At 58.2% G+C, this 22,282-nt stretch overlaps 2 protein-coding genes across 3 annotated transcripts in view; one reads left to right on the top strand and one right to left on the bottom strand.

Annotated features, from left to right (window-relative positions):
• The first annotated feature begins 83 nt into the window (after window positions 1-83).
• GDF1 (growth differentiation factor 1) lies at window positions 84-1,856 on the top strand. The gene is made up of 2 exons (XM_055235686.1): window positions 84-414; window positions 1,011-1,856. Exons 1-2 carry the CDS (start codon window positions 84-86, stop codon window positions 1,802-1,804), a joined length of 1,125 nt encoding a protein of 374 aa, XP_055091661.1. The 3' UTR covers window positions 1,805-1,856.
• A 316-nt stretch (window positions 1,857-2,172) lies between these two features.
• The window catches only part of UPF1 (UPF1 RNA helicase and ATPase), a 36,772-nt gene continuing 16,662 nt past the window's right edge, over window positions 2,173-22,282 (bottom strand). The window contains exons 4-24 of one of the 2 annotated variants that reach the window (XM_055235683.2): window positions 20,433-20,600; window positions 19,807-19,987; window positions 18,391-18,552; window positions 17,630-17,747; window positions 17,383-17,481; window positions 16,021-16,129; window positions 15,692-15,851; window positions 15,488-15,606; window positions 14,634-14,798; window positions 14,423-14,537; window positions 13,703-13,846; window positions 13,201-13,414; window positions 9,963-10,080; window positions 9,423-9,579; window positions 8,257-8,399; window positions 6,797-6,971; window positions 6,178-6,259; window positions 4,981-5,142; window positions 4,653-4,870; window positions 4,241-4,363; window positions 2,173-3,886 (exon numbers count right to left, since the gene is read on the bottom strand). In XM_055235683.2, the coding sequence (XP_055091658.1) occupies window positions 4,244-4,363; window positions 4,653-4,870; window positions 4,981-5,142; window positions 6,178-6,259; window positions 6,797-6,971; window positions 8,257-8,399; window positions 9,423-9,579; window positions 9,963-10,080; window positions 13,201-13,414; window positions 13,703-13,846; window positions 14,423-14,537; window positions 14,634-14,798; window positions 15,488-15,606; window positions 15,692-15,851; window positions 16,021-16,129; window positions 17,383-17,481; window positions 17,630-17,747; window positions 18,391-18,552; window positions 19,807-19,987; window positions 20,433-20,600 (2,929 nt within the window). In that variant the 3' untranslated portion in view covers window positions 2,173-3,886; window positions 4,241-4,243. The remainder of the gene's footprint in view (window positions 3,887-4,240; window positions 4,364-4,652; window positions 4,871-4,980; window positions 5,143-6,177; window positions 6,260-6,796; window positions 6,972-8,256; window positions 8,400-9,422; window positions 9,580-9,962; window positions 10,081-13,200; window positions 13,415-13,702; window positions 13,847-14,422; window positions 14,538-14,633; window positions 14,799-15,487; window positions 15,607-15,691; window positions 15,852-16,020; window positions 16,130-17,382; window positions 17,482-17,629; window positions 17,748-18,390; window positions 18,553-19,806; window positions 19,988-20,432; window positions 20,601-22,282) is intronic. The other variant, XM_055235685.2, reaches the window with a different exon arrangement.

Here is a 22,282-nt window from a genome sequence, read left to right as displayed (position 1 = left end):
CCGGGGACACCGGCCCCGCCCTCAGCCCACTGGTCCCGGGCCGCGGCTGACCCTGCGCACTCTGGTCATCGCCTGGGAGGAAGATGCCACCGCCGCGGCAAGGTCACTGCGGCCACCACCTCCTCCTCCTCCTCCTCCTGGCCCTGCTGCTGCCCTCGCTGCCCCCGACCCGCGCCCCCGTGCCCCCAGGCCCAGCCACCGCCCTGCTCCAGGCTCTCGGGCTGCGCGATGCGCCCCAGGGTGCCCCCAGGCTCCGGCCGGTTCCCCCGGTCATGTGGCGCCTGTTTCGACGCCGGGACCCCCAGGAGACCAGGTCTGGTTCGCGGCGGACGTCCCCAGGGGTCACCCTGCAACCGTGCCACATGGAGGAGCTGGGGGTCGCCGGAAACATCGTGCGCCACATCCCGGACCGCGGTGAGTGGGGCTTTCGCTGGGGGCACTGGTCCTGGAGGCCAGACCTCGCAGGGCGAGACTCGAGAGTGGCCAGGGGATGCCCGAGAGGCTCCGAGGGTCCCCACCCGCCCTGTCCAGGCTACTAGCAACTTCGGCCACCGCACCCCACCCTTTCCTCGTCCTCTGCTGCACGCCGGGGACACATGTCAGGGGGTTCCCAAGACCAGTGCTTCTGTTTGATGCTGAAGCCCTGTCCCCACCCCATCCCCACCCCCACCTCTTGACACTAATGCCTTCCTGCAGATGCCACCCCCACACCCTAGCATGGCTTCCCCAGGGGCCCAGGTTCTGGCTCATGTCTCCCACTTCCGCCACCCCTCCTCCTATGCCTCCCGCCGAGGGCAGGCCACCCCCCCGCCGCACCCCGCAGGGCGCCTTCCTTGGAACTCATGCCCTGCCCCCACTCCGTCAGCCCACCCCGCCGCTTCACACCCTTCTCACAGAAGGTGCGCCCCGAGCCCCAGTGTTCACCTTCCTCCCTGTCCCTAACCGAGACCCCATGGGCAGGCCGGGGACGGGGACGCAGCGCGAGCCGAGTCCTCTCCCTACCTCCCCAGGTGCGCCCACCCGGGCCTCGGAGCTTGCCTCGGCCGCGGGGCATTGCCCTGGGTGGACAGTCGTCTTCGACCTGTCGGCTGTGGAACCCGCTGAGCGCCCGAGCCGGGCCCGCCTGGAGCTGCATTTCGCGGCGGCGGCGGCGGCGGCCCCGGAAGGCGGCTGGGAGCTGAGCGTGGCGCAGGCGGTCCAGGGCGCGGGCGCGGACCCCGGGCCGGTGCTGCTCCGCCAGTTGGTGCCCGCCCTGGGGCCGCCAGTGCGCGCGGAGCTGCTGGGCGCCGCTTGGGCTCGAAACGCCTCATGGCCGCGCAGCCTCCGCCTGGCGCTGGCGCTGCGCCCCCGGACCCCTGCCGCCTGCGCGCGCCTGGCCGAGGCCTCGCTGCTGCTGGTGACCCTCGACCCGCGCCTGTGCCACCCCCTGGCCCGGCCGCGGCGCGACGCCGAACCCGTGTTGGGCGGCGGCCCCGGGGGCGCTTGTCGCGCGCGGCGGCTGTACGTGAGCTTCCGCGAGGTGGGCTGGCACCGCTGGGTCATCGCGCCGCGCGGCTTCCTAGCCAACTACTGCCAGGGTCAGTGCGCGCTGCCCGTCGCGTTGTCGGGGTCCGGGGGGCCGCCGGCGCTCAACCACGCTGTGCTTCGCGCGCTCATGCACGCGGCCGCCCCGGGAGCCGCCGACTTGCCCTGCTGCGTGCCTGCGCGCCTGTCGCCCATCTCCGTGCTCTTCTTTGACAACAGCGACAACGTGGTGCTGCGGCAGTATGAGGACATGGTGGTGGACGAGTGCGGCTGCCGCTAACCCGGGGCGGGCGGGGACGCGGGCCCAACAATAAATGCCGCGTGGTCTGCTCCGCTGGTCTCCTTGGACTCCTTGCCTGGGGGTGGGGAGGGCGCCCCCAGCCTTGGTGATCAGATAGGTCTTTCCACCTCCAGGCCACCCTGCAAGAGGCCTAACGCGCCACTCCGGGGAGCCGCCCCGACGGGCCCAGGTGCTGCCTACGGGAGGGGTCTAGGGGCACGCATCGCTCTTCTTCAGTCCTGCAAGCAGACCTGTCCCTGCTGGGCTTTGCCTGTCTCCCCCTGGCCTCCTTCACACCCCAACCCCTCACTCAGCCAGGGCACCAACCCCAGCACCCTCCACCCCCTGCAGTTTATCCAACCTTGGTGTGAAGCCAAAACTGTTTATTAATATTTTATTGGTGACAAAAGAACTTAAATTGACCGAAAATCAAAAGTTACATTGCCTTGGTACAGTGCGCCTGGGTTTGTCAGGGCTGCCGCTACAAAGCTGGAGAACACAGCACAGGGCGAAGCAGAGGCAAAGCGGCCCAGCCCAACAGCCGGGATGGGGCAGGGAGCGTCCCTCAGGCTGCCGCGGGGTCACCGCGGAAACCTACCCGGTGCATGCCTCTACGCGGCCTACCGGAAGGGGAAACCGAAAGCCCTAGAGCAATGGGAATAAATAAGAGTCCCTGCCAGAAGGAAGGTGGCCTGTGCGTCCCCGTCTGTCCCATGTAGAAGCCGGAATCTGGAGGTGTTCGGATCAAGGCCAGTGACGGCCCCAGGCCCGGGCCAGGGGAGGCTGGAGGCCTGGCCACCAGGTGGAATGACACCCCAAGCCAGGCGTTCGAGGGGCTGGGGCACCTCTCCTAAAATGACCCTCTGCCAGTGACACCACACCCCCAGCCCCTTCACACAGAACGCGGTAATTTCTGTAACTTGTTTCCTTACCCCCCAGAAGCAGCAATCACCCCATCAGCAAAGTTGCCGGCAGGCAGAGCTCCCAATTTGGGCTTTCGGTGTCCAGCGCTCTGTGTGTCTTAACCAGCACAGGAACTGTCGGTACCTCCTGGGGACGGGGATAGGGACAGGCCCTCTTGTCCTTCCACCAAATCTTCTAAAGGCCCCCGGGAAAAAGCCGTCAATCCGGGAACCACCACCTTCTCGCCTCCTGGCCACAGGGCCAGTTCTGGCCAAGGCCCCTCGCAATGGGGCCAAAAGCACCTTCCTCACCGGTGCGCGGCCCTGCGCCGAGTCCAGGCGGGAAGCAGCTTGGCTTCTGAGTCCAGCGGAGAACGAGCAGCTTCCAGGCTCGGCGGGCGGCTACCCCAGCGGCCTGATGCCCCGCAGCCAAGAAGCCACTGGAAGCTAAAACCAACAACAAAAATCCTCCTCCGGCCGCGGCACAGGTGTTGCTCCTCTTCTCCAGTGGCGCTGGCTTGTTTTAAACTGTTTCTGGAAGCTTCTCACATCTCCCAGGTCCACCGCTAAGATTTTAGAGACAAACTTAGGAAAGTATTCTTCAGTACTCCTTTAAAAGAATCTCGAAAAAAACAGAAAAACCCCAAACACCCTTATTTTCTTTAAATGAAGGCCCTCAGAGAACACAGGCAGTGCAACTTCGGCGCGTCCGGTAGGCGTGGACAGACGCGCCCTCCCGGGGCTCTGCCCCGCACGCTGCTGTCTTTGCAAGGAGCCTGCTCGGGCACAGAAATGCGAAGTTTTTTTCCTGCTAAGACGTAGTCCCCTTTCAATCAAAGAGAAAAAGAAATAAAAGAACAGAGGAAAGGGCTACTCTGAGATGAGGGTCTTCCTCCCTCCGCCCTGGCCGCAGCCCCGGTGGGACGGAGCGGGGCCTCCTGGTGGCCGCGGCTCCCGCGGGCCGGCCCCTCCTCCGCTCCCTCTGCTCCTCGCCGCCGCGGGCCAGCAGGGGGCGCTCGGCCTCGGCTCCTCTCCCTCGTGCGCTCTCCCTTCCTGTCGCTCACACAGTGGTGCTTCAGTTTTAGCAGTGGAAAACAGGTATCCGTTTATTTTTATTTTTTATTACCCAGAATAAGATGCTGATGGACTAAGCCACGCTGCTTAGCTCTTCCGCCGCCACCTGTCAGGAGGGAGAAGGGCAGGAGGCGGTGAGAGGCTGCAACCTGAGCCCCACAGGTACCCAGCACACAGGACATTGAGGGAGAGCCCAAGCTGCCCTCCCCCACTCTGATGAGGAAACTGAGGTCCCGCGGTGGTCCCCAGAGCAGAGAGGATGGGGTAGGGTGGGGTGGGGAGTCACCCTGACTAGCAGTGAAGGGCACAGGCCAAGCTGGCCCTGGGGGCCTGTGACCCCCACCAGGCACAGCACACATTTCCAGATACCACCCCCCCAGTGCAGCTCCCTGGGGAGAGCCCCCTCCCATCCTTCTCCTTGAGGCTGGGGTGGGGCCAGGCCTGCTCCAGGGGGGCTTGCCTTTTAATACTGGGACAGCCCCGTCACCCCGCCATGCTGGTACGCCCGCTCTCCCTGGTACGTGGAGTCCTGCGAGAGCGCCACATCGATTTGTGATTTAAACTCGTCACCAAGGTAACTGTCCTGAAAGACAAGGTCGGGAGGTAAGCAAGCCACAGGCCAAGGGTGCTCACATCCACCCAGCCCTCAGAAGCCCCAGAGAAAAGAATGGAAAACCCGTTCCCAAACTAAGACCCAGGAGACCCACTCTGATGACCCCAGCCCAGGGACAGGTAATTCAGACAGTGGACATGGGCCAGGCCAGCTCTCTGGGGCTCTTCAGAGGGAATGTTTCAGGTGCACAGCCCCACCCTCACTCAGGTAAGTCCCATCCCAGGGCTCTGAGAGGGCTCTGTGCATGGGGTGAGCTCACCTGGGACAGCTCCGGCTGGGAGAGGCCGGGCTGGCTCATCTGGGAGGGCTGGCTCATGGAGATGTAGCCCTGCGTCAGGGCGCCCTGAGAGAAGGGCTGTGACGCCACATCCTGGCTGGCTTGGCTGTTGGGGAGGTTGGTCTGGCTGGGCCCAGGAAGCCCAAAGCGGTTCTTCTGGCGTCCCCCACGACCAGTCTTGCCTTTTGGGGTGCCTCGCCCTGAAAGACAGCAGTCCAGCGTGATCCGAAGGAGGCCGGGGCCTCGCCGACAAGCACACTCTCAAGAGCTCTCGGGAGAGCCACACCCAGCCACAGCCACGGATGCTCACCTGCAGCGGGCCCGTTGGCTTGTCCAAAATAGCCAGGCGGTGGCATGGGTGGCATGACCAGGTTGAAGGGGATGGGAATGTTCATGGCAGCCACGTGGCTAGGGCCGGCGCTGATCATGCCAATCTGGTCGTGGGTCTGGAAGTACATGCTAGAAGGCCGGCCTGCAAATCACAGTGGAACACGGCAGGTATCACCTGCCTCGGTCAAACCCCAGCGATGCCCCACCCACCCCGCCAGCCAGTCAGCTGGAGCTGCACATCTGTCCCGGCTCTGCCCAGCCTGAAGATTCGGATTCGCAGGACTCCATGTTGACTACAGCAGCCTGCCTGGGGCTGGGTGCTTGGGCAGGCACCCTCCCCCAGGACAGTCTACTGGGAATCATTGGCCTACAGAGATCTTAAAAACTGAAAATTGGGGCCAGGAGTGTTGGCTTAAGCCTATAATCCCAGCACTTTGGGAAGCCAAGGTGGGTGGACCACCTGAGATCAGGAGTTTGAGACCAGCCAGGCCAACATGGCAAAAACTCGTCTCTACTAAAAACACAAAAATTAGCTGGGCATGGTGGTGGGTGCTTGTAATCCCAGCTACTCGGGAGGCCAAGGCAGGAGAATCGCTTGAACCCAGAGGGGGAGGTTGCAGTGAGCCAAGATCACACCACTCTACTCCAGCCTGGGCGACAGAGCAAGACTCGGTCTCCAAAAAAAAAAAGAACCTGCAAATTGGCCAGGTGCAGCGACTCACACCTGTAATCCCAGCACTTTGGGAGGCTGAGTGGGAGGACTGCTTGAGGCAGGAGTTCGAGACCAGCCTGGACAACATAGCGAGACTCTGTCTCTAAACAAAAAAAAAAAAACAAAATAAATGAAAATCACCCTTACCAAAGGAAAAAAAAAAATCCTTTTTATGAAAATGTTCTATTTGTACTACATGCAGTCCCTGCCCTTTTGGTAAAAAGGCAAGAAAAAGCTAACTAGCTTGATCACCAGGAAACACAAACGAATAAACTCTGGCTAAAGACAAACACCCCAGGGGTGCTCCGGGGCTAGAGATGCCCTAGGGGCGGGGAGGCCAAGGGAGCCAGGCACCACCCTTGAGGGGGAGGAGAGATGGGGGCACCTAAAGCTGTAGCCGTGGGAACGGCCAGCATCCCCATGTGAGGACAAGGGGCCGGCCAGGTCCCCTGCTGGGTGACTCACCTTGGCTGCTCCGATCATAGACGGAGCCTGGGATGATGGCCTCCCGGGCATCATACATGGCTGTGGTCATGAAGCGGGCTCCCTGCGAAGGTTTAGATAGGTGAGGAATTTGTCATCTCAACAGAAGGGACAATTTCCCACGGGCCCGGTGGCCTGGGAGGTGGCAGGTACGCAGCTGTGGGGTGTTGACACTGCGCCAGGGGCTCTCCCTGGAGACAGGAGGGAGCTGCTGTCTCATGGCCTCTGGGTCTCGCCTGCCCTCCTCAGCAGACCTGGGCTCTGATGCTGACCCTTGGGCCTCAGCTCAGGAAGCTTCACACCCCCTCACTACCAGGGCACCCCAGGCTTGCAAAGCTTCCAACTGCCCGTGTCCAAGGTCCCAGGCTGCTGCATGCAGCACAGCAGCCCTGAGCCCAATTCCCAGAGACCACCCAGGACTTAGTGGCCCCAAGCCAAAAATGCCACACACGGCTTGGGAGACAGGAAGTGGGCTGGCCCACCCTCCCCTAGGAGAGCCCTCCCTCAGCTCACAGGCACATGGGCCAAGCTGGCACGTTCCCAGCAGTGTTTCGGGCCCAGGTTTCTCCGTGCTGCCCTGCTGTCCTGCGCAGGCGCTCACCGGGTTGATGGTGTTGACCAGCTTGCGCGGCTTGCTGAACTGCATGAGGCTCTCACGCAGGTTGTTGAGTGGCCCCTCCACCAGCACCTTCTGCTCCTTGTAGTAGTTCAGCAGGTGGTTCCAGAGTGGCTGCTTCGACAATGCCTTCGGGTTGCCCACAATGATGACGCCATATCTGCAACAAGGGCGCAGTGCTGAGGACGCAGGTGGAGAGCTGCCCGTCTCACAGAATGGTCCATGAGGCAAGGCTGCATTCACTCAGAACCCAAATCCAAGGCAACAGAGGCGTGGACTAGGCAGCAGGCAGGCTGCCAGCCACAGGGACGGGCCCCAGAGCCCAATGCCAAACCACTGACCCTGCACATGGGTTGATTTTGTGGCCGACTCTAAGCAGCCCCCTGGCAGACACCTGGCTGGGTGGATACATTTGGAGAGAAGACCTGCTGTCAAGAGAGTTGGCCTTCCAGGCACCGGGGCACTGGCGGCCCCACAGGGCCCCCAGCAGGCTGGGGCACTGATCCGATGCCCAGCTCCTCTAGCCCATCTCACGCAGCTGTGAGGGGATCCACCCAATACTGCCCACCAAACAAGAGGGCGCCTTAGAAAGAGGGAATAACCAATGACAAAGCCATGGTGACCTAGAGGAGAACCACCGCGCATGTGAGCCGGAAGGAGCACCAGGCTCTCTCCCTGTGCTGGGTGGAGCCACGGGCCAGGTTACCCCTTCCAGCTGGTGAATGGGTCCTTGCTGTCTAGTGTTTGTTTTTTTTCTTTGGAGACAGAGTTTTGCTCTTGTTGCCCAGTGGCTGGAGTGTAATGGCACAATCTCGGCTCACCACAACCTCCGCCTCCCAGGTACAAGCGATTCTCCTGTTTCAGCCTCCCAAGTAGCTCAGATTACAGGCATGTGCCACCACGCCCAGCTAATTTTTTTGTATTTAATAGAGACGAGGTTTCACCATGTTAGGCTGGTCGAGAACTCCTGATCTCAGGTGATCCACCGGCCTCGGCCTCCCAAAGTGCTGGGATTACAGGTGTGAGACACCACGCCTGGCCTGATGTCTAGTTTTTATGTGGGATGACAGAATGGACACCTTGTTCTCGGGGTCCCTTCTGCTATCATCAGTTCACAAAAGTCGTATTTTAGAACCAAAAATAGTGGACAGGACCAAAACTTACAGGCTCTCAGATTAAACAACTTGACAGACACACACAAGATTTCATTTGAATCAGACCAGAAGGGCCTGGAAAGAAACGTCCTGCTGGGCTGAGGCACAGGGGCCACAGCAAACCCTCAGGACATGGAAACAAAGATCTCTCCAGTGAGACATCGTTTCTCAACTGCTGCTCAGAGTCCTCTGACCTCTGGCCCTGGTAACCTCCAACCCTAGCCCCAAATTCCCTGGGAACTGAGGACTGATGAGAGCGGCTGGGCAGCACGCAGCAGGCAGCCTCCCTACCTTGCTCTGGTCAGGGCCACGTTCAGACGCCTGGGGTCATTTAAAAACCCAATGCCTTGGTGCTCGTTGGCCCGCACACAGGACAGGATGATGAAGTCCTTCTCACGTCCCTGAAAGGCATCCACACTGGCGATCTCCACCTCCTGGAAGGGAGCTTTGTGGTCACTATCAGCCAGCAGGCTGCCTTCCCAGTCCCCCCAAAATGCAGGAAACACACCAAGACCCACCCTCAAATCCCACCCGGGAGCTTGGGGCCTGGCGCCTGCTCGCCGCACCTAAGGGCTGTCCTGGCTCTGCTGCCATTTTATTTTCTTTTTTTTAGAGACAGAATCTTGCTCTGTCACCCAGGCTAGAGTACAGTGGTACAATCTCAGCTCGCTGCAGCCTTGACCTCCCAGGCTCAGCTGATCCTACCTCAGTCTCCTGAGTAGCTGGGACCATAGGCACATGCCACCATACCTAGTTATTTTTTTTTTTTTTTGGTGGAGGCAGGGTCTCCCTACGTTGCCCAGGTTGGTCTGGAACTCCTAGGCTCAAGCGACTCCCCCGCCTCAGCCTCCCAAAGTGCTGGGACTCCAGGTGTGGCCATGACACCCAGCCTGTTCTCTTAGCCACGGGGATTTGTTTCTCAGCACTAAGAGCACACATGCTCATCCCACAGAACCTGAGCCGTGCTCAAAAACAGAACAGAAACCACTGCCACGTGGCCACTCAGACTCAGCACTTGGGCTCATTTCCCCGTGGAGGCAAAGCTGTGCCTCCTCCCCACACACCCGCAGCGGGTGTTTCATCTGGGTGTCAATAAAGGTGTGAACACCACGGTCTCCACAGCACAACATCCACTGCGTGGCACACACAGACCACTGCCGTTCCACCTTGGACTTGTTTCAACCGTCCCAAGAAAACACCCTGATGTGCCAATCTCAGCCCATGTTTCTGATCCCTGTGACATATTTCTCAAAGTCTCTGTCCTGACCATGTGGAATTTCGCAGGGTCTGTGGGGATGTGCTGTCTGTGCCCTCCCCAGAGGGTGGGCCAGCTGGTGCTTCCTGGGCCACTCTGAGCTCCAGCCAGGACAGGCACCTCTTGGGGGGTAACTTAAAGGTCAAGGGTCAATACCCCTGCATGGCCCAGGAGACCAAGTGTGCCCGAGGGCACGGTGTACCTGGTAGAGCTTGGTGTGCAGGGAGCCGCTGAACTGCATGTACTGCACCAGGTAGGAGCGCTGGCCCTCGTAGGGCGTGATGATGCCAATCTGGTCCGGCTTGGCGCCCGCCTTCAGCAACTTCGTGGTGATCTTCTCCACATTCGCAGCCTCGGTCCTAAGAAACCCAGGCTCTCAGTGCTGGGCTCCACCTGTGGGATCCCGAGCCCTGAGGCTGGAGGCGGTGAGGGGTGCAGACACATGACACCCTGCGGGAAGGCAGCTGCCATCACTGGCGTTTGCACGGCTGAGCTTCCCCAGCCTTCACCAGGGGAGTCTTGAGGGGCAGAAAAGGCTGCCATGTGGGATTAGCAAGTATCTGCCCAATATAAAACAAGTACAATAGAAAAGGAGGCAGAAACAACACGGTTTAGAGTCTAAACAGGGGATGAAGGCAAAAAGTTTCAGTCCCATGTTAAAAACAAAATAAGTAGAATGGGTCAGCAACCTCTCAAGCTGTCCCCAAGGCCTGCAGACGCCGGTGGGCCTGTCCCTGCTCACCTGTTCAGGTAGGAGGTGCCCGAGCTGGCAATCTCCTCTTGGCCCTGGGTCACATAGAAGAACATCGGTTTATCGGGTTGGGGCCACTGGAAGTCAAATCCCTTCTTCACACGATCCGCTTTGAGGGGAGGGAAAGAGGTGTTAACACTTCAAAAGCCCTAGCCTGCCTCAACTGAGTTCAGACACAGCACAACGTAGATGCTACACTACAGCGCCGCAGGCCCTGGGCAGGAGACCTCGATCTGTGAGGCCCTGGTGAGGTCACCTGAGCCGGTCCCCTGGCCAGAGATGCCCAGGATTGGGCAAGGCTGAGGAGAGGCCACCAAGAGCACCATGGCCAGCACAGAGCTGGCTCAGCCCCTGAACAGGGAACAGGGTCTCAGCCAGGGCTTTCCTGTAGCCTGGATCTCTGCCAACCCCAGGATACAGGCTATTCTCTTGCTTCCTTCCAGAAGCTTGCCTTAAAGGCGCCACAGCCCCTACAACTGACTTGTGGGTGACACTGTTGAGCCAACTGTGTCCCCCTGCCCTGCAGCCTTGTCCGTTCCTGCTGAGGGCCTGTGGACCGGTGGCTCTGCCTCTGGGCTCCCTCCTGGGCTGGGGCCCAACACTGCAACTGGGGGGCCGGGGCGTCCTGCCGTGTGAGCAGCCACTTTCTTTGGGCTCTTCGCACTCATCTTGGCTTTTCTGGGCCCTGTTGCGTTTCCTTAAAACTGTAAAACCAGTTTCTCAATTCACAGGTGCCCTCCTCACTCTACTGGGAGCTTCGATCAGTGTGAGAAACTGGTGTTTTTGCACAGCACCAGCCTGACACGGACAGAGGAAGCTAGACACGCCAGGACACACCGTATGATCCCACGTCGAGCTGAAAACGAGGCCAAGTGCATCACTGTTGTTACAGCGAGCACAGGGGCCACCGGATGAGCTCAGAAGTCCCTCAGCCCAGGGGCTGCTGTGGATGCGCACCCCTGGATGGTGGCCACCTGCAGGGATGAGGCGGCTTCTCACAGCTGGTCAAGTGGTTCTGGGTTCAGGTGCTGGCTATCCAAATATGCTCACTTAGTAACCACTCATTGAGCCAGACACTTGTAATGTGGCCACATGTTTACACTTCAATAGAGAATTTCCTAAAATGTACTTACTGGGTGTGAACTACGTGCTGTACATCAATTAGAGAGCAGTGTGCACCAGCGTCTGCCCTCTAGGCTGATGCCCTGGGGACCATGAGGGGTCTGAGCCTGCGCCGAGCCATGCCTTTCCCAGCCAGTGCTCAGACACCCCAGAGCACAAGTGAGGTCTCTGCAGCCTTGTGTTTTCAGCCTTGCCATGAGCTGGGAACAGCGGTGTCCCTGCGATGTCAGTAGTGGCATCAATTCCCACGACCTACCGCTCAGCAAAGAGTGGTGTGGCCCAACCTGGGGGGTGGGCTCTGAGCCTCACTTTCTCCTGTAACTAGGCCTGACAATACCAACCTCACAGGTTTGGAGTTCACAAGGTGCTGTGTCAGCAGCTTTCAGGAGCCTTTACACTCTCAAAAGTTAGGGAGTCCAAACAGCTTTTGTTTATTGGATAACTGTATTCTCTAAACTTGGAAATTTAAAGAATATATTAATTCATTTAAAAATAACCCATTACAGCCGGGCGCGGTGGCTCACGCTTGTAATCACAGCACTTTGGGAGGCCGAGGTGGGCGGATCACGAGGTCAGGAGATCGAGACCACGCTGAAACCCCGTCTCTACTAAAAATACTAAAAAATTAGCCGGGCGTGGTGACGGGTGCCTGTAGTCCCAGCTACTCGGAGAGGCTGAGGCAGGAGAATGGCGTGAACCCGGGAGGCAGAGCTTGCAGTGAGCCGAGATCGCGCCACTGCACTCCAGCCTGGGTGACAGAGCGAGACTCCGTCTCGAAAAAAAAATAAAAAAAAAAAATAAAAAAAAAAATAAAAATTAAAAAAAAAAAAAAAATAACCCATTACATGTTAGTTATTTCTCCAAAAATAAGCTAAGTAAGAAGAGTGGTCCTGTCTCTCATTTCTGCAAATCTATCTGGCTGAATCGGAGGCAGCTGGGCCCTGGGGTCTGCCTCTGCTCAGTCCACCCTCCTGGGCTCCGGGGATGCTGTGGGGAAGCCGGGCCTCATGGATGCCTGTGGCTGGAAAGGGAGATGGGTTTGTTTTTACAGCCTTTCTGCATGGCTGGGAGTCTCCAGCCCTGAGGCCACATCAAGCTGGGCAGAGGTGGGTTTCCACAGGCCTATGACAACTCTTTGCCACTCCATCCCCATGTGACTTCGTGACACTCTGCGTTGGTCATTCAGGAAGGATCTCCCACCGAGTCAAGTAGGTCTGCCAAAGGCTGACACATTTCACCGGCAATGGTGGAAACATTCCATCTGTCACCCCCAAAGACCTCACCAGAAAAGTCTCTAAGTGTTGGGAAGATACCAAGCTCATGGCAAGCGACGTTAAGTTTTCCAAAATTCTGGTTTTCACTTGAATTTTACTACTGTAACAGATGTTGCCACTTATTCTCCATGAAGCGACAGGTTCGATCATTTTTGGAAAAAGTCTGCCCAACACCTTGGGGTGAATACCCAGGGTGTGTCCACAAGGCCTTCCTTCAAGCACCGGCATACCCGAAGGTGTCACGAGAAATTTTATCCGGTCACAGTGAAACACTCGAGGCTTAGTAAGATGTACTGTTCACTTCCTCATCCGGGGCGTTTCTTACTGTGATCTGGGCACAGTCTGGCCGCTCTGGGCTGACTCCTGCAGAAGCACCAGTGGGTCACCAGCAGTGCGAGCATCGGCAGAGTGAAAAAGGGCAGGTGAGGCCTCTGTGTTATTCAGGGAAGCCGGACACCGTCTTGCGGACCCCCGGGGCCCAGGCCCTGAGAACGGCTGTTCATGAAGCACTGAATGCACAGCCCACGTTAAGGCCTGGGCTCAGCTCCCCTAATAGCCTATCCTGGCTGCTGTGCATGCTGCCACATGAGGCTTAGATGAATTCTCAGGCAATGACTGAGTTTTAGAGGACACAGGCTCCCCACATGCCCCAGAGACACCACTTGATCCAAGACCATACCACCAAGACCTTGGGCACAAAGTGCCCTTAACTCAAGCAGTGGCTATGTGAAGCCACTCAGGGGAAACTGATGGGCCTGTTCCTTCTCCCCAGTCCACATTCCCTTGATGCTGCTTCTCCGTAGACGCCCCTGCCCTGTGCAGAGCCCCGTTACCTGCAGTGACACCATTCTGGAGGGAGCCCTCGTAGAAGATGTTGGACGGGAAGGCGCTGAGTGCAGGGTGCATCCGGTACTGGACCTGCAGGCGAATGGGCCGGATGCCCAGCACCACCAGGCGCTCGAAGAGCGACTGTGACAGCCCGGCCTTGGCCGCCTTCTTGCACATCACCACTGGGCCCAGCTGGCAGTGGTCACCTACAAGGATCAGCTGTAGGGACAGGGGCCCCCATAAGTCAAGAAGCTCAGATGTGAATCGGCCTCAACACACACTAGCAAGGAAGTAGGGGCCCCAGGGTGCACAGGACACCACCTGGCCACAGGGGCATTGCTCACCACACACACTGGATGTGCAGCTGGCAGAGCCCACCCTCTATAAAACCCTGTGTGCGCGCACTCTGCTGGGCATCCTACCTCAATACAGGGTGTTTTAAAAGACAAACACCAAGAATCACACACACGAGTTTTCACACAGGAGAGGGCAGGGGAGGCAGCCCACCTGCTTGGCCCCGAGGACCACGGGAACCATGCACTCCGGCTCGGTGGCCTGGGTGCTTTCGTCGATTAAAATGGAGCGGAACTGCATCTTGGCCAGCCTCGGGTCACCGGCGCCCACACACGTGCAGCAGATGACATCTGCGTTCTGGGGAAGGATGCAGAGGCATCAGGGAACCTGCATTGTAAACGCCACCAGACCCCAGAGGGCAGGTGGGACAGGACACAGAAGCTCTCCTGTTTCTCACCCTCCCTGACACTATAAAAAACAAGCTGTCCCTCCCCGACAAGATACATGGTCCAGGCTGTGGTGATTACAAACTTTTAAGGTCCTTAAACAGTCATGTTTCACGGAAAGCAACCTCTCCACACCAAGAGCTCTGCGCCTCACAACAGCCTCCAGGGGGCAGTGCTGAGCTGCTGGAACCTGCACTCAGGCTGATTCCAGTTCAGGCTGGTTGGTTATGAAAGAGCAGGAGTGTTCTAGATCCACTGCCGGATCCCAGTGGAGGCTGGCAGGGAGTGGAGACTCCCTAGAAGACCATGTTCCAGGCAGCGAGATGTCCCTAATTTACTGTACAACTGAGCGCAGAGAGGCCAAGTAGAGAGCATCTGAGTTCTCTTTCCGGAAGCGAAGCAACAATTCAAATAGGTGCTTTGGCCCAAACAAAAACCATCAGGCCTCCAGCCCACAGGCCCTTTTGCAGGCAGGAGGGACACTCACCATCAGCAGCTCTCTCTCTGCGGTGCGCTTCAAGGCCCGGTACCGCTTCTCATCGGCAGACGACAGCTCCCCAGTCTCGTCTTTCAGCTGCTGCAGCTTCTGCAGCTCAGGCATGCTGGAAGCACATGCAGGTCAGCAGGGTGCCTGAGCTCTGTATACGTCACCCGCAGAAGCTCAGGGACCAACTGGGAGGGATGGACTCGACACACACCTGTCCATGTTCCTGATCTGGTTGTGCAGGGCCAGGAAAGACACCGGGGAGTCGATGGCCTCACGGCTCTTGGCACACAGGCGCACGACCTTTAGCCCCGTCTGGTGGATCTTCTCCGTTAGCTGGTCCACAGCGATGTTGCTCGGAGCACACACCAGCACCGGCCTGCAACACCATTAGGGCGGCTCAGTGCTTACCCAGAGGAAGCTTGGTGAACGTAATAAGCCAAGACTGTTTTTTGAGACAGGGTCTTGCTCTGTTGCCCAGGCTGGAGTGCAGTGGTGTGATCTCAGCTAATTGCAGCCTCAACATCCTGGGCTCAAGCGATCCTCCCACCTCAGCCTCCTGAGTAGCTGGGACCACAGGTGCACGCCAGTATCCCCAGCTAATTTCTCAATTTTTTTTTTGTAGAGATGTCTCACCCTGTTCAGGCTGGCCTTAAGCTCCTGTCATTTTTAACAGGCAGTAATGACACGATGCTGAAGGAGCTCAGATCCAGACAGCCCAGCCTTCACAGCTCTACCCACCGCAAGCAATGCCAAGGCTGGAACTTGCACCCTCCCGCCAGGCTATAAAGTGCCACACATGGAACTCACGCTGCTGCAGCCATGCCCCTCCTGCCCCTCCTGCCCCCAGTTTTCTAGACCAGTAGCAGACTTGGTTACTAAGATCCAATCCCAAGGCTGGAGCTTACACGAATAATGTCACATAGAGAGCGGTAGGTGCCACAGCGACACTAGCCGCCACGTGCTCTCTTCGGTGTGACAGAGCCCGAGGCTCCCGGCAGCAGGCCTTCCATCCGGCCACCCCAAAGCCCTCCCGGGTCTTGCCCGCAGGGGCCGTGTCAGCCCTACCCGTTGCCTTGTCGGGCCAGGTGGTAGACGATGGTGGCCGACGTCACCGTCTTCCCCGTGCCTGGCGGGCCCTGGATCAGGCTCAGCGGTCTTTGCAGCACAGTCTTCACAGCATAAACCTTCAATACAAGCGGCCGTTAGGGGCAGCCTCCGCTTGTGTCCCGGCCCGTGGGCGAGGCCCCGCACGCTGAGGACGGCGCGCACCTGGGAGTGGTTGAGGTCGGGGAGGCCCTGCGCCGTGAAGCGCTTGGGCAGCTGGCACTTGATGATTACGTCCTCCACCTCGTGGCCCAGCAGCTTGTGGTAGATGTAACCAGACACCGAGGTCTCATCCACGGCAAACGTTTTCAATGCGCTCTGCATCCTGTGAGGGGGGTTTGGGGTTGGCGACACGCACAGCCGTGGCCGCCTCACCAGTATCCTGAGTTTGCAGAGCTGGGTGGGGAACCCCACTCCACAGTGATGGGGAGGGCTCATAAAGATGCCACGGGTGGCAACCAGGGAACAGAGGGCAGCGATGGGAGAAGACGTACCTGTCAAAGGAGGTCGACTTCCACACAAAATCCACCTGGAAGTTGTGAGTCACCTCCACAGGTGCACCCACGCTGCTCCGTAGCTCAATGGCGATCTCATCGCCATAATCTGTGTGCTGAGTTAAGTTTGCATCTTTGTCAAAAGCCGGGCTGACCTTTCTGGGCTGCCCTTGGTACACGCTCTTTAAATGGTGTTTTTAAAATTTAGTTACTTAAGACACCACTGGCTCTGCACCAAATGCTAAAAACGTGCAGCCAACACCACACCAGAGACCAGAAGGACAGACAGCATCCTTGAGGAAAGACTCTACCTCACCATGAGCCGGTGTCCCACCCCCAGCCAGCCCGGAGTTCCTCCTTGCCACTCCCAGCCACCCATCTAGGCCCCTTTCAGAGACGCAGAGGGCAGCAGCGAAGCCAGCAGCGCTCACCAGCAGTGAGCAGCCACATCCCGGGCCCCAGGACCTCGCCAGGAGCTCCTGCACATGTGGCCAGTAGGGGCAGGCAGAGATTGGGGAACCCAGCTTTGGCCACAGCAGCTCTTCTCACAGTTCCACGGAAACAACGCCCCTCCCAGTACGCCCAAGCACAGGGCTCCACATACACGTGCAACCTGCCCTCCAGGAGGCTGTGGCTGGTAGGCAACACTCTTCCCTCGACCCCGAGCCCCAAAACCAGTCTCACGTGTTCAGGATGAGCTTGTCAGGCCCAGGGTGGGTGTGGAAGACAACTCTCCCTACCCTTGTGGAGGCCACCGCTGAATGGTCAGGCCCCAGCAGCATTGGCCAGTCACCAAGAGGCAGCCTGAGTCCAACCCGCAATGTCTTCTCCCAGGACCCCTCCCTGCCCCAGGCCTCTGACTGCACCTGTGCTTTACAGCTGCCCCACTCTGGCCGGCAGGCTGCGTCACCATGAGGTCACTGCACATTCCCAAATGTGGCCTGGGAGCAAGTGTGTGCTCAGAGGGTCTGCATGTGACCACTGGCTTCTGGAATCTCCGTGTGCAGTCAGCGTCCAGGTAAGGCGCTCCTGCAGCCACATTAACCTCCAGAGTCAGTCCAGGGACGCGCCACACAAGCGGCATACATTAACTTCCAGAGTCAGCCCAGGGACACGGCACACAAGCGGCATCACCAACATCACCATTTGGGCAGAGGGGAAGCAACCATACAACCAGCTGTCCCCTGAAGGTGAAGGCCCTGCGATTCTCCTAAGAGCAGTGGAGGGCGGTGCCAACCAGCACTCACCACAGAGCATGAGATGCTGGCCCAGCAGTGAGCATCAAATCCACGGTGGCCTCCACCTGATGCCCCCACTTTCCTCTCCCACCAGCCGGCCCCACCCTCTTCACATGAAGGATACTATCAGGGACCTTGATGACGTGGCCGATCCCTTTCCACAGGGGCGCAAGGTCCCCTTTGTACCGCAGGCATATCTCATCCCCCTGCATGAGCCGCATGTCTTGCGGTAAAAAAGTGAGAGAGGTGGCCATTTTAACCCACGCCGTTGCTTCCACCAGGGTGAGTTCAAATTAAGGGGCACTTTACAAGGGTGGAACTAGGAATTTTATGCTACTTATGGTCACAAATATTTTAAAACTTAAAATCACCTCTTAACCAAATTATGACTAAATCCTCATTACCAGAGTCAGTCTTGGGCAAAGTGAAGTAGGCGATTCTCTTCTTGTTAAGGCCCAGGTCCCACCTGACCGTGATGTTATCTTGAGTCTGAGCACATGAAAAACAAGAGCCCCGGTTAGCCTCCAGCACAGGCCCGGGCCCCACGAGACGGGCCCTACAGTAAGCCTCTGCCATGAAAGCAGGCGCCGTGAGTGGCACCTGACAGCCCCAAATGCCACCAAGGGCACATCTGAAAGAGAAGCCATTAGGAGTCCCCAGAACACACACGGGCCGATCCTGTCTGGAGGCTTCACTGTACACCAGAGGCCTCCGTGGCCAGGGAGCAGCTGCTGTGGGAGGGAGGAAGAGAGAGAGGAGGGGAGGGAGGGGCAGAGAGAGGAGGGGAGGGAGGGAGGGGAGGTCAGCGCTCCAGGGCTCCCGTTGCCTAAATGTGGTCTTCACAGGGATCACGCCCGATTCTAACTCGAAACTGTGGGCAAAGCTGTGGACCCCACTGGGAAAGATGTGTTGGATTTAAACAGAAAACGCTGACGCTGATGTCAGATCTGAGGGCGGGGGCCCCGACCACCGGGCTGCCAGGCCTGGATCCGCAAGCTCCAGCTCTCAGGTGTCGCGGCTGCAGCCCACATCAGCTCCCACAGCCTGGAGAGAAAATCTCCCTCTGGAAGCCTGAGGAGAGAGCTGTGAGAGCCAGAGCCCAGCCCAGGCCAAGCCCTCTTGCACACATCACCTGGGACTCCTTCAGCTTCTTGTCGTAGTCGGCCTCCAGCTTGACCAGGGGCCCGAATATGTTCTGGTACTGGTAGGCGTCCTCGTACCGCAGGAGGACATGCTGCGGCTCCTCGTCCACCCCGGGCTTCTCCAGGTCCTCCAGCGTGGCAGAAGGGTTTTCCTAGAAGACAACAACACCGCGCCACACTCGTCCTGTTTTTCCCTACATGCAAATGAACGAGGGCGCAGAGGCACCAGAGGGATGGAGCACACATGCCGCTTCTCAGAATGGGCCACGGTAGGTGGCAAGGAGGGGTTCTGGCGCGGCCCCACCTGCAAGGAGAACCCTGGGAACGGGAACTCCATGCCACACAGGGAGCTGCACACCGGCCTGGCCCATGTCTGGGCCTCAGCTGCTGCTCCTCACCCCAGCGGGGTTCCGGTACTTGGGTGAACCTGCCTACAAAGCCCCAGGCGCCAGCCTGACACACTGTCCACAGCAGAGGGCACCTTCAGAGCCGGCTGCTTCCTCCAAGCATGCCCAGCTTGCGAATGAGAGCAGCTAACCCTCCTCGCAGGCTGCCACAAAGACCACCGGTTTCTCTCGATGTGTCCACAGCCCAGGAGGCCTGTCTCCCACGTCTGCTAACCCTGAGCCAGACCAACATGGGCCCGCAGCTCTTCCCCTGGGGGCCAGCTCCCTCAGTGAGTGCCACGCTGGTGGGGACAGGACATTTTCTGGGCTGTTCAGATATAAACAGGAATCATGAAATCATCTGGCAACCCGAAAATCCAAGTGGAAAGGTACCCGGCTGAACAATGCTTAAAAAAATATTTTAACTTGCACTTCAGTTCCTATGTGAGATTTCTGACTGAATGGGAGGCAAATGAAAAGTTCTAGCCTAGTTATTAGAACTACTTTATCACAAAATCCTAAACAGCTGGAAGCAGAGAAAGACTTCCGTGGGGAAAAGTGAGGGCTGTCTGTTGAAGGAGGGCCAGGCACCCACTACTTGACCTGGCACCCTCTCCTCTCCCCTCTGCCTCAGCTGACTGTGCCGACCCCTTTCCCCAGGACACTCTCGCAGCCCACCTGTCTGTGCAGGTCCAGGCTCTGCCAGACAAGTCTGCCCACAGCCAGCCCCATCCTTCCCCTCCCACCACCCATCCTCATCCCGGCAAGACAAGAAAAATTGCAGCAGCCAGAGCTTTCCTTTCCCCAAGGCCAGGCTCTTCTCGGTCAGGTAAGGCTGCCTGGATGGAAGGTGACCAAGGTGCCCTGAGGTCATTCCACGTAGAGGTGGCAGAGGCCTGCCTGAGTTCCTTCCAGAGAATCTCCAGTGGTCTCACTGGGTCAAGCCGTCTCTGAAGACACTCCCCTCCCCGCAACCAGAAACCACACAAAGGCACGGGTCGGCCCGCTGGGCAGCCTCACCTTCCACAGCTCCTCCAGCTTGTTGATCTGCTGTGCCGTGATCTGGCGCGCCCGCAGCTGCTCCTGCTCAGAGGGGATCTTGACCAGCCAGGACAGGAAGCAGCGGTCCTGGATCAGCGGCTGCCACTGCGAGCTGTCCCAGTTGATGTCCTTGAGGCTGCTCTGGCTGGCACAGGGCTGCCTGCGGAGCGGGAGGGGTCCGTGAGGACCAGCTCCCCTCCCTGAAACCCCGGAGCAGGGAGGGCCCCCTCCCATGCTGACCTTTCACCCAAAGGGGCGTGCCCTGTGTTTTATTATGTGATCACATTACCTTCAAACTGTTAGTAATAAATCGCATCTCCCCGTGCACTTGAGCTCTGAACTCTTAAAACTCAGAACAGACTTTGTTTTTACAGAATTGTTTTTATGACTTAGCCAGAACGCCCCAAAAGAGTTACACGGCACTGCCGACTCCTTAACAAGCCTCAGCCCCTAAATGCTCTCATGCCTCACCCTTCAGCAAAAACCATCTTTGGAGGACAACTCCCTGGAGTTAGAGCCATGGCTAGGCTGGGCTGGGCCAAGGCTTGTGAGGAGACGGCTGGAGCTTAAAGGTCACCCCCAGGAGACATCTGGGGATCACTCACCTGCACAGCAGCACCACCACTGAGTCAGCTTTGGCCGGGATGAAGCCGAGGAGGAAGACGTTGCGACAGCCGCAGTTGTAGCACTCCAGGACTGTCTCCCCCAGGGGCCCGTCCTTGTGCAGGGTCACCTCTTTGCATTTTGCCCTCACAAGGTGATTTACAATGTGGCTGAAACCAGGAAATGATAAACGGTTAACACCCAAAGTTTGGCTTTTCACCACTTCCAATTTTCAGGCCCCTGTTAAAAGTTCCGGTACCATTCACGGTCCATTAGCAGAGGCAGTCACACCTCATCCATCTGGCATCTCTGGGGACCAGCCCTCCCCCAAACTAGCTCCCCACTGAGCACAAAAATCAATCCCAACTTGAACCGCTTTTAAGGAAAACTTCCTTAACACGGTTCACATAGTTTCTGCCTTTTTTAAAAATCCTGCTTTCTTAAATCCAACTTATCAGGCCTAATTTAACCCACTGTTGGCCCAGGGCTGCTGTGGGGCCAGAGACATTTCCCACAAGGTCCCGGCCCCTTCTTTCCAAGGTCACCCCCCGCCGCCATCTTCTGTGGCTTCTTCTGAAATCACTCCTCAGAGGCCCTGTGCCTACTTCCAGGAGCAAGTCCCTCCTGCTTTGCTACAGGCCGGGCAATCTGATAAGCAGGCGACTGGAAACCCCCGTAAAAAGCAGTAAAAGGGCTGAGCAGAGGCGGGGGCTGTTCTGCAGAAGCCCAGGGCTATGTCTGAAGCCCTGGCTGGCTCAGCTCCTTCTTTGCTGCGACGTGGCCAGGACACTGCTCACCTAAACCGCGGTCTGGGCTGAACCCTGCCCTGCGCCAAGCCAGCCACCCTCCAGCACCTATCTGCCGTATCTAACAAGGATGCCCAGCTGCTCTGCCTTTGGGCTCTTCCAGTGTCTCCAGCAGCTCTGAAAACGCCCGCAGGGCCTCCCAGCCTTCCTCACTGCGCCCTCTCTCTTCCCCTCTGGAAAACCATTCCTGCCAAAAGCTTCAGCTCAGCTAATCTTCTAACCCTTCTCCCTGCCACGAGGCCCAGGATTCTCTAACCAGCCATGGCCACTCTGGGCATCTCCAAAGCCCGACTCCACTCTGGAGCCCTGCCGGCCACATGGGCAGAATCAGCTGTCTCTGTGTCTTCCCACGCATCCTCACCCTGTCACAGCCAAGCTCCCTGAGGGCCGGCGGCTGCTTCCTCACCTTCCCCTGGGCCTCACACAGAACGCTCAGTGGTGCTTGGCTCGAGCCTGTTGTTTCTCAGGGGCCCTTTTGCTCACTTCCCTGTTCTTGGCTATGCTGACCGGAAGCTGGGGTTGCCAGCTAAGAGAAGTTTTATTTAGTTGCTTTTCCTGCACAAGAGGAACTAAATGCAAACATAGCAACACTTAAAGTACCCAGAAGATTCTGAAAAGGGGACAAGAATGTCTTTCGGTTATCCAGAAGACACTCTTCTTTAAAAATCTTTTAAAAACAGCAGCCCCTTTCTCGCCTTGCTCATAACACCATATTTCAAGTTACTAACTCAGAGATGCCACGAGATCTGACTGCTCCATCTGTAACCCTCCGAGACCCACAGCTGCCAAAGGCACAGGAGGGGCTGGTGTCAGCACAAGTAAGCCTGCCTCCGGGCTTTGGTCATTTTCTTTCTCCAGAATGTGAACCTCAGAAAAAGACCCCACTTCCTTGCTAGCACCTCAGAGCTCTGCCTCCCAGGCTCTGCTCCATCCTCTCCAGCAGTGGAGTGACCTGTACACAGCAACCTGGAGGGGAAGGGGAGCTGCTGGCACGGGACCCACCAGGACGAGAGTCCCACCACTCGGGCAAGACCATCGAACTCCCC

This window comes from Symphalangus syndactylus, chromosome 13 (assembly GCF_028878055.3).
Source record: "Symphalangus syndactylus isolate Jambi chromosome 13, NHGRI_mSymSyn1-v2.1_pri, whole genome shotgun sequence".
NCBI lineage: Eukaryota > Metazoa > Chordata > Mammalia > Primates > Hylobatidae > Symphalangus > Symphalangus syndactylus.
This window is presented reverse-complemented; position numbering and strand designations above follow the sequence as displayed.

Coding starts and splice junctions, on each gene's coding strand:
- GDF1 (XM_055235686.1), top strand. CDS start 84: ATGCCACCGCCGCGGCAAGGTCACTGCGGCCACCACCTCCTCCTCCTC. Junction 415..1,010: donor GCGCCACATCCCGGACCGCG/GTGAGTGGGGCT, acceptor CTACCTCCCCAG/GTGCGCCCACCCGGGCCTCG.